General features: G+C 59.5%; 2 protein-coding genes across 6 annotated transcripts; one reads left to right on the plus strand and one right to left on the minus strand.

Moving 5' to 3' along the window:
- Window positions 1–1,802: 1,802 nt before the first annotated feature.
- Window positions 1,803–6,203, plus strand: PARD6A (par-6 family cell polarity regulator alpha). The gene is made up of 3 exons (XM_038740706.1): window positions 1,803–1,903; window positions 2,427–2,649; window positions 5,129–6,203. Exons 1-3 carry the CDS (start codon window positions 1,841–1,843, stop codon window positions 5,887–5,889), a joined length of 1,047 nt encoding a protein of 348 aa, XP_038596634.1. The 5' UTR covers window positions 1,803–1,840; the 3' UTR covers window positions 5,890–6,203.
- On the minus strand, window positions 5,434–13,668 carry ENKD1 (enkurin domain containing 1). Of its 5 annotated transcripts, none has more exons than XR_005447742.1 (9): window positions 13,070–13,188; window positions 12,778–12,881; window positions 11,928–12,152; window positions 11,307–11,467; window positions 10,054–10,206; window positions 9,553–9,716; window positions 8,898–9,034; window positions 7,119–7,418; window positions 5,434–5,517 (listed from the first exon to the last, which is right to left on the minus strand). XR_005447742.1 is itself a non-coding variant. In XM_038740705.1 (8 exons), exons 2-8 carry the CDS (start codon window positions 12,860–12,862, stop codon window positions 7,258–7,260), a joined length of 1,086 nt encoding a protein of 361 aa, XP_038596633.1. In that variant the 5' UTR covers window positions 12,863–12,881; window positions 13,620–13,668; the 3' UTR covers window positions 6,972–7,257. The 5 variants fall into 5 exon arrangements, 3 of the variants coding, with proteins under 3 accessions (XP_038596633.1, XP_038596632.1, XP_038596631.1); XR_005447743.1 differs by having other exon boundaries at window positions 5,512–5,656; XM_038740705.1 differs by lacking the exons at window positions 5,434–5,517; window positions 13,070–13,188 and adding an exon at window positions 13,620–13,668 and having other exon boundaries at window positions 6,972–7,418.
- Between the last annotated feature and the right edge of the window lie 396 nt (window positions 13,669–14,064).

Below are 14,064 nucleotides of genomic sequence, written 5' to 3' on the forward strand. Positions count from 1 at the left end.
TGAGGGCTGAACTTTTCCGGCGGGACACCAAGCGGGAGATTGACCTCTAAAGAGTTAATGGACCAAGTTGTGCTCCTCCCCGGCGTTAGAGGGAGACCCGGGAAGTGTGACTCAGTGGGAAAAGCCCAGGCTCTGGAGTCAGAGGTTATGGGTTCAAATCCCGGCTCTGCCAATTGTCAGCTGTGTGACTTTGGGCAAGTCACTTCACTGGGCCTCAGTTACGTCATCTGTAAAATGGGGATGAAGACTGTGAGCCCCCCCAATGGGACAACCTGATCACCTTGTAACCTCCCCAGCGCTTAGAACAGTGCTTTACACATAGTAGGCGCTTAATAAATGCCATTGTTATTATGTAGAGTGTCCCCTGACTCTCCTTAAGAGGAGGCGGAGTCTGTCAGCGTCGGCCGCCTGCCGCGGGGGTTATTATGCTCCGAACCCTAGTGGGGCGTGTGAGCGGAGGAAAGGAGAGGTCTCGATGGCCTGAAGGTAATGTGTGTAAGCTGGGCACGTGTGGGTGTGGGTGCGGGCGCACGTGCCGCCGCACTCCCGACTTTATTGGCGCTTCGGACGCTATTTACAGTGTAATCTCGCCCGGAAGCTGTAGACTCTGGGAACTGATACTCCTGGGCCTCTCCGCCCCGACTTTCCCGATCACGCCTCCTGGCCCAATTTCGGGGGTTGCGGGGGCTCGGTGGCATCCTGTGCACTTACGTGCCTATCCGTAATTAACGTCTATTTCTCCCCCCCTCCCGCCCCCAAGACTGTAAACTCGTTGTGGGCAGGGAACGTGGCTCCCGACTCGGTTGTCCCTTCTTTCCTCTCCCCCTCGTCCCCCTCTCCATCCCCCCGTCTTACCTCCTTCCCTTCCCCACAGCACCTGTATATATGTATATATGGTTGTACATATTTATTACTCTATTTATTTATTTATTTATTTATTTTACCTGTACATTTCTATCCTACTTATTTTGTTGGTATGTTTGGTTCTGTTCTCTGTCTCCCCCTTTTAGACTGTGAGCCCACTGTTGGGTAGGGACCTGTCTCTATGTGATGCCAATTTGTACTTCCCAAGCGCTTAGTACAGTGCTCTGCACATAGTAAGCGCTCAATAAATACGATTGATTGATTGATTGATTGATTGGTTGTCCTGCCCCCTCCCAAGCGCTTCCTACGGTGCTGGGCACACAGTGAGCGCTCAGTCTATGCCACCGATCTCCCCATCCGGATTTTGGGGAAGAGTGGGGGCCAGGTTCTTCTCGGAGATCATCATCAATCGTATTTATTGAGCGCTTACTGTGTGCGCAGAGCACCGTACTAAGCGCTTGGGAAGTACAAACTGGCAACGTCTAGAGACAGTCCCTACCCAACAGTGGGCTCAGGGCCCGGTGGGGCGGGCCGCTTCGTACCCACCGGCCGCGGTCCCGAGCCTCCGTTACCTAGGCGTTCCGGCCGGCCGGTTGCTTAGGAGGCAGGCGGGGGGGACGTCACAGCCAGGGCGGTTCCTCGCCTTCCTTCCCCCCCCGGCCCATTTCCCTCCTCCCCTTTCATCCCTCCCCCCGCCATGGCTTCCCCCCCCTCGCCCGTCCCGTCGGTGATCCCTTCAAAGGAGGAGGGCGGGGCGCCACGGGAGCCTAGGAGCGGAGCCCCGGGAAGCCCGAGGGCAAGCGAGGGGCGGGGCGAGCTCTGCTGCAGGGAGCGGGGCGGGGGCAAGCGAGCCAGGGAGGGGAGGGACTTGGAGGGGGCAGAAGGGGCGGAGCGGCGCGGGGCCGGGCCGTGCACCTGCGCCGCGGGCTGCCTGGGCCCCATCTCCATCCTCTCCATCCCCATCCTCGGCCCCGCCATGGCCAAGCTCCAGCGGACCCCGGCGCGGGGCTCGGACACCATAATCGAAGTGAAGAGCAAAGTAAGGGCCCCGAGCTTCCCTCCCACCCCGGCCCCCCGCCGTTCCCCCCGCCCTCCTCACCGCGGGCGAGCCGGCAGGCTCCGGATTCCGCCCGGCGGGAATCCCTGCTGCCGGCTCGAGGCCCCCGGGGCCGGGCCCGGGGAGAAGGGAGAGAGGAAGAGGGAGGGAGAGAGAGGAGACAGAGAGAGAGAAAGGGAGAGACAGGGAGCGAGAGAGGCAGGCCGGGGGCCAGCTCCTCCACCTCGGAGGAACATTGGAGGAAAGCGCGGTGCGGTGCGGTGCGGTGCGGCGCGGCGCGGCTGGGCCTTGTTGGCCCGGGAGCCCTTGTTTGCTCCCCTCCACCCCACAGCTAGCTTGTCCCCCGGGCCCTCCTGCCCCCTTAGGGTCTCCCCCCTTCCGCCCCCAGTTCCTCCTTTGACCCTTCCACGCCCTCCCAACCTCTGAGCCTCCCCCTCTTCCCCGGGGATCTGCCCCGGCCCTTTGGGTCTTGACCTGCCCACCCCCTTCCCCTCCCTCTCCCCAGTTTGACGCTGAGTTCCGTCGATTTGCCCTGCCCCGCGCCTCGGTTGGTGGCTTCCAGGAGTTCTCCCGGCTGCTGCGGGCCGTGCATCAGATCCCGGGGCTGGACGTACTGTTGGGCTACACGGATGTGCATGGCGACCTGCTGCCCATCACCAATGATGACAACCTTCATCGTGCCCTGGCTTCTGCCCACCCATTGCTGCGCCTCCTAGTCCAGAAGAGGGGTGAGGGTGGGGGGTTCGGGGAGCTCTGGGGAGTTACGGGAGAGAGGTCTGTTGGGCTGGAGGCCCCAAGCTCCACCTCACCCACCCTGGGCACCACCCTGCGGGCCCTGCACAAACGGAGGTGGTGGTTGCCTCTGGTAGCGGAAGGCTCGGGTTGCCTTAGTCTGTGTGGGGCTTATAGGGGCCGAAGGAAATCTCGTCTTTGTGTAAAAGACCTACAGACTCATAACCGGCTCCCTCACTAACGGGACTTGGGGGCTCTTGGCTTCCCATCCCTGAGAAAGAGGAAGGAAGGATTTGGGGACCTCTGGGATAGATGGATGGCCGGGGGACGGGGGGGAGTCAGAGGAGGGTTAGACTTGCCCTCAGGACTGACCTGGGAGCCTGAGGGAGCCCTCTCTCCCCTCCCTAGCCCCTGTTTGGGGGCTGGAGGGGGAAGCCCTGCTAGGGGCTGAGGCCCCAAGAGCAGGGTTGGTAGTACCATTCTAGGCTCCTTCCAGCCTGTTCGGCCAGAGGCCAGAGGCCCCTTCCCCCAATTCTCCGTCATCCCTGGTGCTGGGGAGAGAGGCAGTCAGCCTTGGATGGGTGGGGAGGAATCATGTCAAATCCAAGGAGGAACTGCTCAGGGAGGCCCAGCAGGATGGGTTGGATGAAGGTGGGGAGGCAGCTGTGAGGAGAGGGATGGGACTGGAGTTGGGACCCCTGAGGAAGTTGCTTCCTCCCCAGGTAGCTGGGCTCCTCAGAGAAAGGCGGGGGGTGTCCCTCAAGTGGAGATGCCCACTATGGGGAGGGTGAGACTATGCCCATTGCAAGGTGCGTCGGGCTACTCCCCTCAGGCGGGGAATATCCTCCGGGATGTGCTGGGGGGAGCGGGCAACAGACTCAGGGAAAAGAGCAGGGTGGCGCATTGGGCAGAACCAGGAATGAACTAGAAGCCGGTATCCTAGCCCCAGTCTGCCGCAGCACTGGACCCTCTCTGGTTTTGCTTTCACTTCTCCTTCATCCCCCCACTTCTTACTCCCTTCTGCTGTCCAGGGAGCAACACAGCCTAGATCCACCCTGGCTCCTTCCTCCCACCCTACTCCTGGGTCTATTCTTCAACCTACCTTCATAGGCCCTGGCCCCATTCCATCCAGGCAGAGCAGGATAAAGTGCGGAGGGGCAGCCAGTGTTGCCCCTGCCCTAGGTTTGAGGCCGGGGACCTGGGGGCAAGTGGTGGGGATGGCCGTCCCTGCAGGGGTTGGAGCAGTGTAGTATACACCGTGTGATGCGCCCTGGCTGTTCTGGGAGCAGCAAAGCCCCCTGTCTTTCTCAATCAATCAATCAGTGGTCTTTACTGAGCACTTACCGTGTGCAGAGCACTGTACTAAGCACTTGGGAGAGTACAGTACAACAGAGTTGGTAAACACATTCCCTGCCCCCAACGAGCTTGCAGTTTAGAGGGGGAGAGTCTCCTCCTCTTCCTCCCCTCCTGCAAAAGAGAAGAAAGTAGAAAGGTAGGATAGCCCAGGGCCCAGTAGGGGAAGAGCTGCAGTGCACCGGGCCAGTCTGTGTTGTGCCGGGGAGCCGGGGGTTCCTGTTAGGCCGAGTGGGGTAGGGGGTCCCAGCATCTAGAGCCCCCCACCCTCCCCTGGGGCTGCCTGGCTGGCTTGGCGCGATATAGGACCATATCGGGCTCTCGGCCACCCCGTCTGCCAGTTCAGCCCCTCCCCCTTGCCCTCACTGGGCCAGTGTCCACCTAGGACGGGCTCTGCTTGGGGACTGCCCCTCCTTCCGACCACTCAGGATCCCAGCTGCATGTCTGTCCCCTGGAGAGGCCAGAAAGCCTCTCTCCCCAGTCATTGTCTGTTGCCTCACCACACACACACACACACACACACACACACACACTCTCTCTCTCTCTCTCTCTCTCTCTCTCTCATACACACACTCTCTCTCTCACACACACACACACACACACACTCTCTCCCTTTCTCTCCCTTTCTCTCCCTCTCTCTCCCTCACTCACCCTCCTGGGATCAGCCGAAGGAGACGATGCTGGGACGCTTCTTGGAAGTGGGGACTGTTCCCGAGCTCCCCCGGGGTGGGAATCAGCAGGCACTCCCTGAGCACCAGGTAGTAAATGCTGGGCTCCCTGGGGCGGGGGCACAGTGGTGCCCGGTATCCAGGCAGACCCCCTCCTGGGAGAGCAGAACCCAACAGGGAACTCTGAGCGGGCCTCGCTCCCTGGCAGGGTCCTAGGAGATGGTCAATCAGTGATATTTATTGAGCGCTTACTAGGTGCAGAGCACTGTACTAAGCACTTGGGAGGGTACAATGCAACAGAATTAGCAGACGTGTTCCCTGCCCCTAACGAGATGGTCTGGCCCATGGGTCCCCGAGGGGAGCTGGGGAGTCCTAGGGTTTGAGGGGTGGGTCCCTGGGTGGGGATGGGCCCCGACAGACTCTGACCCCTCTCCCCCTCCCACCCTGGCAGCAGATGCGGACCCCGTGGGCACGGTGTTCACTTCCAACTCCCTGCAGCGCCGCCGGAAGGGGCTGTTGCGGCCGGCCGTGCCACCCCGGGCCCGGCCCCCCTTGCTCATCGGGCTGCCCCAGGACTTCCGCCAGGTCTCCTCTGTCATCGACGTGGACCTACTCCCCGAGAGCCACCGGCGCGTGCGGCTGCACAAGCACGGCTCCGGCCGGCCCCTGGGCTTCTACATCCGAGACGGGGTGAGCGTCCGCGTGGCCCCGCAGGGCCTGGAGAAGGTGCCCGGCATCTTCATCTCCCGTCTGGTGCGGGGCGGACTGGCCGAGAGCACGGGCCTGCTGGCCGTCAGCGATGAGATCCTCGAGGTCAACGGCATCGACGTGGCTGGCAAGTCCCTGGACCAAGTGACGGACATGATGGTGGCCAACAGTCACAACTTGATCATCACCGTCAAGCCTGCCAACCAGCGCAACAATGTGGTCCGGGGGGCTGGGCGGCCCTCCACCTCAGCGGCCCTGCCTGCCCCTTCCGCTCCTGAAGCAGACAGTGACGAGGACAGTGACCTGGTGGTCGAGAATCACCCGCTGCCCCGCTACTACTCTCCCTGCCTCAACGGGGCCCCGCCACCTCCTCCCCATTGGGACCTACGCCCCAGTCGCTCCTTGCCCGGTTCCCGGGGCTCCCTGCACTCTTTGGACAGTCAGGAGGGGGCCGGCCCAGGCCGGGGCGGTAGCCTGCGAGAGGACGGAACTGGTCTCACTCTATAGTGGGACTGACCGGCTGGGGCTGGAGGGGATGCCCTATCTACCTCTCCTGCCTCCCCATCTCGTTCCCCACCATCTCCCTTCCACCCCGGGAAGCCCCATGGCCTGGGCTGCTGGAGCCGGCCCCGGGGGATGGGGAAGGTAGGCTTGTAGCTCCCTCGTGGCCCCACTCTCTCCTGCTTGGAGAGTCATCTTCATCGTCTTCCCCCTCCCCCCGGGTGTGGGCGGATCGAGCTGGACTACCTCTCTCACTGATGTTTTTAGGAGCCCGGTAGGCCGGGCCCCCTCACCGAATCACCCATCTGAACATTAAAACTTTCCCAGGAAAGTGTTGGCCCTTCTGTGCCCACTGTGGGAGAAGCACTGCTAGGGCCTCCACCTGAGCTAGGCCCTGCCCTTGGAGCTTGGGAGCGGCGGGTGGGCCTAGGGTGCCGGGCGGGGGAGGGAGAGGGGCAGGAGATAGGACAAGCTTCCTGCTGGACTCTGGAAGCTCTTCAGTGGAGAGGGGAAGGAGGGTTAGGGGAAGGGGGCAGGGCCCTGCTTCCACCCTGGGTCAGGGAAGGATCCTTAGGATTAGACAGCTGAGCCTCGCTCTGGTGTCAACCCAGTCTGGGGGGCTGGGGTTGAGTCTCTGGGCCCAGGATTGGGGGTCCTTTCTGCCCCTGGGCCAGCAGGGGCTGGCTGGGAAGGTTGGGCCAGTCCAGGGAGGCCCCTCTTCATATGCCTGGCCTGTGGCCTGGGCAGTAACGCTCGCTGGGGGGCACTGAGGCACGTGGGCGTGCGCTAAAGTTAAGAGCCCCAGCGTTGGGTTATGGCCAAGCAGTGCCAGGCAACGGCCCTCTCTGGGTAGCGGCAAAGTGGCGGGTACAATGCCCCGCACTCCGAGCTTGGTGGCTGGGTGTGGGCAGCATGACAGTCAGGTGGACAGATCCTCTGCTCCAGCCGCCAGGCTTGCTTTGAACTTGGCCCTCCTGGCTGGCAGTTCTGGGACACTGAGCAAGTGGGCGTGGGGGCCTCCGGCGGCAGCAGGCTAGAAAGAGGTGAGCAGGGATGGGGGAATGGATTCACAGTGCCATTCACCAAGCTCGAGTAGATAAAGTTTAATTTTCCAACTGTACACCAGTACCAACGAGATCATCGCAGACAGCCGCTTCTAAGCCCACAGACGGACGGACTTGCCCGACGGCCAACTGGGCCGGGTCTGCTGTCTGCCGCACCCCGACCCGACTCACCCTGAGCACCTCCTTTTCCGGGGAGCCGGTGACCGCAGTGGCAACAGCAACCCCACCCTCGCCGCCGGGCCTCGGGCTGGTGGGGTTGGGCCAGAGCCGATGAGAGGAGTGGGCTGGGGTAGAGGAGAGGCCACGGACTTTAGGAATCTTGTTTGATGAAAACTTTGGGGCGAGAGAAAATCTTGATAGCCTCCTCCAGCTGGGATAGCTTCTTCTCCAGCTCAGCTCGGTGGTTTTGAGCCCGAAGGGAGTCGGCTCGAGCCGGCAGCAGCACCAGCTCTCTCAACAGCTGGGTCTGGCCTGGAATAATAATAATGCTGGTATTTGTTCGGTGCTTACTCTGTGCCAGGCCCTGTACTAAGCACTGGGGTGAATACAAGCAGACTGGGTTGGACACGGTCCCTGTCCCGTGTGGGGCTCACGGTCTCAATCCCCATTTTACAGATCATCATCATCATCATCAATCGTATTTATTGAGCGCTTACTGTGTGCAGAGCACTGTACTAAGCGCTTGGGAAGTACAAGTTGGCAACATATAGAGACAGTCCCTACCCAACAGTGGGCTCACAGTCTAAAAGGGGGAGACAGAGAACAAAACCAAACATACTAACAAAATAAAATAAATAGAATAGATATGTACAAGTAAAATAAATAAATAAATAGAGTAACAAATATGTACAAACATATATACATATATACAGGTGCTGTGGGGAATGGATAGGGGGGATGGAGAGGGGCACGAGGGGGAGAGGAAGGAAGGGGCTCAGTCTGGGAAGGCCTCCTGGAGTAGATGAGCTCTCAGTAGGGCCTTGAAGGGAGGAAGAGAGTTAGCTTGGTGGATGGGCAGAGGGAGGGCATTCCAGGCCCGGGGGATGACGTGGGCCGGGGGTCGATGGCGGGACAGGCGAGAACGAGGTACGGTGAGGAGATTAGCGGCAGAGGAGCGGAGGGTGCGGGGTGGGCTGTAGAAGGAGAGAAGGGAGGTGAGGTAGGAGGGGGCGAGGTGATGGACAGCCTTGAAGCCCAGGGTGAGGAGTTTCTGCCTGATGCGCAGATTGATTGGTAGCCACTGGAGACTTTTGAGGAGGGGAGTAACATGCCCAGAGCGTTTCTGGACAAAGACAATCCGGGCAGCAGTATGAAGTATGGATTGAAGTGGGGAGAGACACGAGGATGGGAGATCAGAGAGAAGGCTGATGCGGTAGTCCAGACGGGATAGGATGAGAGCTTGAATGAGAAGGGTAGCAGTGTGGATGGCGAGGAAAGGGCGGATCTTGGCAATGTTGCGGAGCTGAGACCGGCAGCTTTTGGTGACGGCTTGGCTGTGAGGGGTGAACGAGAGAGCGGAGTCGAGGATGACACCAAGGTTGCGGGCTTGTGAGACAGGAGGGATGGTAGTGCCGTCAACAGAGATGGGAAAGTCAGGGAGAGGGCAGGGTTTGGGAGGGAAGACAAGGAGTTCAGATGATGTAACTGAGGCCCAGAAAAGTGAAGCGACTTGACCAGGAATGCGGGGGTGATGGGAAGTGATAAAGGAGGGGGCTGGGATCTGTCCCACGGGAACCCCCAGGCCTAGCCCTCCCGCCCTGCCGGAAGGCAGGGGCTCTCAGTGGCATGGCTCTCAGTGGTTCTGCACGCAGAAGAGCTGACTGGGGCCCGGCTGGGAGGGAGGGAAGGAGGGAGGATGGACGGCTGACGGCAGTTGGAGGCAAAGCCAGAGCAGGTTCTGCCCACAGGCCTCCCTGCCCAGAATCCCCCGCTGCCCAGGCTGACACTCACGTTGCTGAAGGGTGCCGAGGGTCTCCAAGCGCTGGCTTTCGGGCATCATGGTGTGGCCGGGAGGCATGGCAGGGTCAGGCAGGTTGCGTTGGCGCTCTTCCAACTCCCGCCGCCACAGGGCCTTCCGCTCCAGCAGGCTGCCAGGGAGGGAGTCGAGTCGGTGTCAGGGGTGACCGTTCCCCTCCCCTTCCACCGGCAGCAAGCCCTAGCTGGGGTGGAGAACGGGGAATGGGAACTAGGGTCCAGGCTGGGATCAGGGAACCAGTGGCCTCCCTGCCCCCTCCTCCTCCTCCTCAGACCTTCCACCCCCAGTCCCAGAGGAGGCCCTTAAGGACCTACAGAAATGGGGGGGGGGGGGGGGGGGGGGCAGATTACAAACTCCTCGAGGACAGGGATTGTGGCTACTCACTCTGGTGTGTGCTCTCAAGTGCTTAGTACAGTGCCCTACCCACAGTAGGTGCTCCACGGATGCCACTGATTGAAATGGGGGAAGGAGAGCCAGCCCCCGAGGTCATGGGAGGGTATTGGGATTGTTGTGCCTTGCTCCTGCCACCAGCTTTACAGAGGGGGAGCTCGGCGGGGCGGGGAAGCCAGAGCTGGTCTAGGTGTGGCTAGTGTGGCTAAGGGTAGGATCCTTGAAATAGGGGGCACTTACTAGTGGGGCACCTGGCCCTTCTGCTTGGCATTGTACTTCTCCTGCCCCTGCTGTTGCTGGGCCAGCACCCCCGCCAAGGCCTGCAGGGAGCGTGAGCGGCGGAGTGGGGCCTGCTGGGCAGTGCGGGCATTGTGGCTGATGAAGTTCACAACTGGGCCCTGGGGCTGGAAGAGGGGTTGGGTTTAGGGCTCTGAGTTCAGCACCCTGCCCTCCCCCAGCAGGAATAACTGCAGGCCTCACAACCAGGACTAGCCTGGGAGGCCCACGTGGGACAGGGTCTGTGTCCGACCTGATGATCTGAGATCTACCCCTACTCTTGGTTCAGTGCTTGGCACACAATGAGTGCTTAACAAGCACTATCGTTATCATAAGTGGTAGTGATGGTAGTAGTATTACTATTGTTCAATCAGGCCAGGGTCACGTGCTAGGACCTGTTGCTTCTCCCCAGGCAGGGGCGGGGCCCAGGGCCTAGCGCAAATTCCAAGAAAAATGTTCTCTCACCTTGACATTGGATTTGGGAGTAGGGACCTCCTCAACATCGGGGTTGGGAGGGGCAGGGCCGGGAGAGGGGGCCCGGAGTGGCTGCACCCCAGGGCCGCAGCGGGAATATGCTCGCAGGAAAGGCCGCAAAGGGGAAGGGGAAGATGACGGCTCCTGGAAAACCAAAAGGGGACAGATGAACACCCTGAGCTGACTGACCTGGGAGAAAGGCTGGGGGCAGGAAGTGTGGCCATTATCAGGCCAGAGCAGTGGGTCCCTCCGGCCCGGTGTTCTATCTCTGACGGGGCACCAGGGTGCTTGGAGCAACTGGTTGATGGTGGGACCTCCTTGCCGCTCATCCTAATCTTTCAGGATGGGTCATCTAACAACCCTAATGTTTTCTCTCTTCTCCCCCAGTTTCTTTGTAATAACTTATTCTGAGATTTTTGTTGTCCAGGAATTTATCCAAACCTCTAGTGAACCTATTGATATGTTCTCCTTCCTCTGGACAAATTTCCAGGGGAATGAAAGGGAGGAGTTGTGGCCTAGTGGAAAGACCCCCAGACTGGGAGTCAGGAGAGCTCTGTTCAAATCCCAGCACTGCCACTGGCTTACTGCGTGACCTTGGGCTTGTTGCTTAGTATCCCTGGGCCTCAGTTTCCTCCTTTGTACAATGGGGATAAGATAAGAATGGTGAGCCCTGCATGGGGCAGAAACTGTGTCCGATCGCATCACCTTGTAGTTATACCCAGTGTTTAGCACATAGTAAGAGCTTAATAAATGCCTTAGTCATTATTATGATGAATTTTACCTCTATTTCCCACTCGGTGACTGATGAACAAGGTTTTGAGCCTACCACCCTCAAGCTCAAGGGTTTTTTTAAAATGATATTTGTTAAGCTCTTAGTATGTGTCGAACACTGTTCTAAGCACTGAGGTAGATATAAGTTAATTAGGTCAGACACAGTCCCTGTCCCGCATGGGACTCACAGTCTAATTAGGAAGAAGAACTGAGGCCCAGAGAAGTTAAGTGACTTGCCTCTGGTCACACAGCAAGCAGTTGGCAGAGCCAGGATTAGAACCCAGGTTGTCTGACTCCCGGGCCAGAGCTCTTCCCAGCAGGCCATTACGTCTTCTCGGTCTGCTTGGCCCATTCTCGTGGTGGGACCCCATCCCGGAGCTCCGGCTGTCCCTCAGACCCATGAACCCACGGAGAAGTGGCTAAACAGGGGGTGCGGGATAGCGCCGGGGCGCACGGAGGCCAAGGGGCAGTACCTGCAGCTTGGCCTTCACCCGGGACTCCACCTTGTCATATTTGGAGGAGCGCCACAGAGCCTTGACCGGCTTAGATCGGCTCTGCTCCTGCTCCTTGTGCCGCCGCTGGATCTCTCGCAGCCGCCGTATATTCTCCTTCCCGTGGTCCTTGGGCTCCTTTCCTAGAGGCCAGGGGAAGCAGCTCCAAGCCCCCACCCCATGGCACAAGGCGCATCAGGTCCGAACCCCGGCCTCCTCACTGGCCTCTGGTGCCAGAGCTGGGTTAGGGGCTCTGAGCCAGGGGACTGGGAGATGTCTCGGCCTACCACCCGTTGCCTCGGGACCCCTGGGGTGAGGCTCCTCGAGTACTGTTCCAAAAACTGGGCTGGAGAGTGGCTACCAAGATGATGGGGGGTGAGGTGTGGGAGCTGAGCCCTCTCCTCCTGCTCCGTGCCCCTGCGCACCTGCTGAGGCTGGTGGCGGAGGTTGGCACCGGGGGTGGCTCAGTGGGATGGGCTAGCTGGGGAGAGCCCTCTCCGATCGTCGGTCCCGGGACGCTGGCCCACCCACTCAGGACCAGGACACGAACTGGGGCCCCAGTCAGCTCCCACTGCCCCCTCCCCCATCAGACGGTCCACTTACGTTTTGGAGGGGTGTCCTGGCCAAGTGAGAACCCCTCCAGCTGCAGCAGAAGCCCCGCCACCCCTTTCTGCCGTGGTTCCAGGAGCTCTTGGCCATTAGGCCGGATGCTGGGGGCGGGCTGTGCAGGGCGGGCACTGCGACAGGGAGGCGACAGGGCGGGGTCTGGGGCCAGTTGGGTGGGGGGCAGGTGGAGCTTCAGGGCATGGCCTTCCAGTCGCCCTCGGGCTGGGGGCCAGAGCAGAAAGCCAGTGAGTGGGAGGGGGGGAGTGGAGCAGATGGCCTCCCTCCCCTGACACCCCTGGGGGAAGGGGGAACAGGATGAGACCCTGCCGATCACCTTCTCATTATGTCCCCACAACCCTCCTGCCTCTGACTCCTACCCAGCTCCCACCCTTCCTCCTGCCCCGAGCTCTCTCTTCCTTCAAATCCACCACAACACCACTCGCCCTCTATCACCATCTTGAGAAGCAGCGTGGCTCAGTGGAAAGAGCACAGGCTTTGGAGTCAGAGGTCACGGGTTCGAATCCCGACTCCGCCATTTGTCAGATGTGTGACTTTGGGCGAGTCACTTCACTTCTCTGGGCCTCAGTTGCCTCATCTGTAAAATGGGGATTATGACTGCGAGCCCCCCGTGGGACAACCTGATGACCTTGTAACCTCCCCAGCGCTTAGAACAGTGCTTTGCACATAGTAAGCGCTTAATAAATGCCATTATTATCATCATCTTCCCCGTGGCTGCTGGTCCCCTTCAATAGTTTCCATGGAGCCTGAGTGCTCTCTCTCTCTCTCTCTCTCCTCCAATCAAGAACTACAAGGTGGGTGTTGAGGAAAGAGAAGAAGAAGCACTGACCTGAAGAAGGGCGTCTATAGTAGTCCGGGAAGAGTGAGGGATCAGGAGGTATGGGCCCGGAAATCCGCGAAGGCCCCTCGCACATGGTTAGCTTGTCTCGACAGCTGGAATTCAGAGTGGGGACTCAGCCTAGGGGTCCAGGCCTGCACCCTCCCACCTCCAACCCCACACCACCCAGAGGAAATTCCAACTACACCCTAATCTCGAGTATCCCGGTCCACTGAAGGACATCTCTTCTTTCTGTCTTTCCCTGGAGCTCCCGAAAGATTAAGGAGCTGTATCTGATTCCCACCTGTTGATTCTCTTCCCACTAGACGATAAGCTCACTACGGGCAGGGTATGCATCTGCTCATTCTGCTGCATTGTCCTCTCCCAAAAGTTTACAGTGCTCTGCACATAGTAAGCGCTCGGTAAATACCACTGACTGATCCCAGCGCTTGGTGGAGTGTCCTGCACACGGTAAATGCTCAATAAATCCCATGACTACTACTGGTCCTCCATAGCCAGCCTCTTCCTTGCTCCTGATCCTGTCTCCTTCCCCTGAACAGGCCCGAATGGAGAGAGAAAACTGTCAGGGGATGGGCCGACAGCCAGGCCGCAGCGGTTCTCCCCAAGACTCTGGGAGTGGGGAAAGGGGGCAGAAAGGGTCCATCCCCAAACCTCTTCACCTAGCCCCTCCCGCAGGAAAATACCGCAAACCCATCGCCTACGGCTCCTTCCACGGCCAGGCTGCCGCACCTCAACAGGCAGTTTCCATTGCCTGGCAACAACAGCTTCCTGTTTCACGGGGTGAGGGTTCAGCTCTTTTAGGCCCAAAGGACTCTGGGTCTTGTAGTTCTTACCAGAAGTGAGCCGGCCAGGTTGCCGCTCGGCCTTACAGGCCTAGCATCTCTCTCCTGGGAGGGATCTGGCTCCGGAACATAAGGCCGCGAGCATTTCCAACACTGGGTCAGACCATTGCTCCATCCGACCCGGTGTTCTGTCTCCAACAGTGGCAGCGGGATGGTGCCTGTCCGCTTGTTTTGTTTCGTTGTCTGTCTCCCCCCTTTTAGACCTAGAGCCCGTCGGGTCGGGATTGCCTCTATTCGTTGCCGAAGCGCTTGCTACAGTGCTCTGCGCACAGTGGGTACTCAATAAATATGACTGAATGAATGAACTGTGTGACAGCGATCTTAATGTTCAATCTAACATCCCTAATTTTTCCTGTTTACATCCTTAGTTAACATGTAACATCCCATACTTCTCCTCTTTTCATCCTTAACTAATATTTAATGTCCTCAACTTGTC

The sequence above is a fragment of the Tachyglossus aculeatus genome, chromosome X1 (assembly GCF_015852505.1).
Source record: "Tachyglossus aculeatus isolate mTacAcu1 chromosome X1, mTacAcu1.pri, whole genome shotgun sequence".
NCBI classification, from domain to species: Eukaryota; Metazoa; Chordata; class Mammalia; order Monotremata; family Tachyglossidae; genus Tachyglossus; species Tachyglossus aculeatus.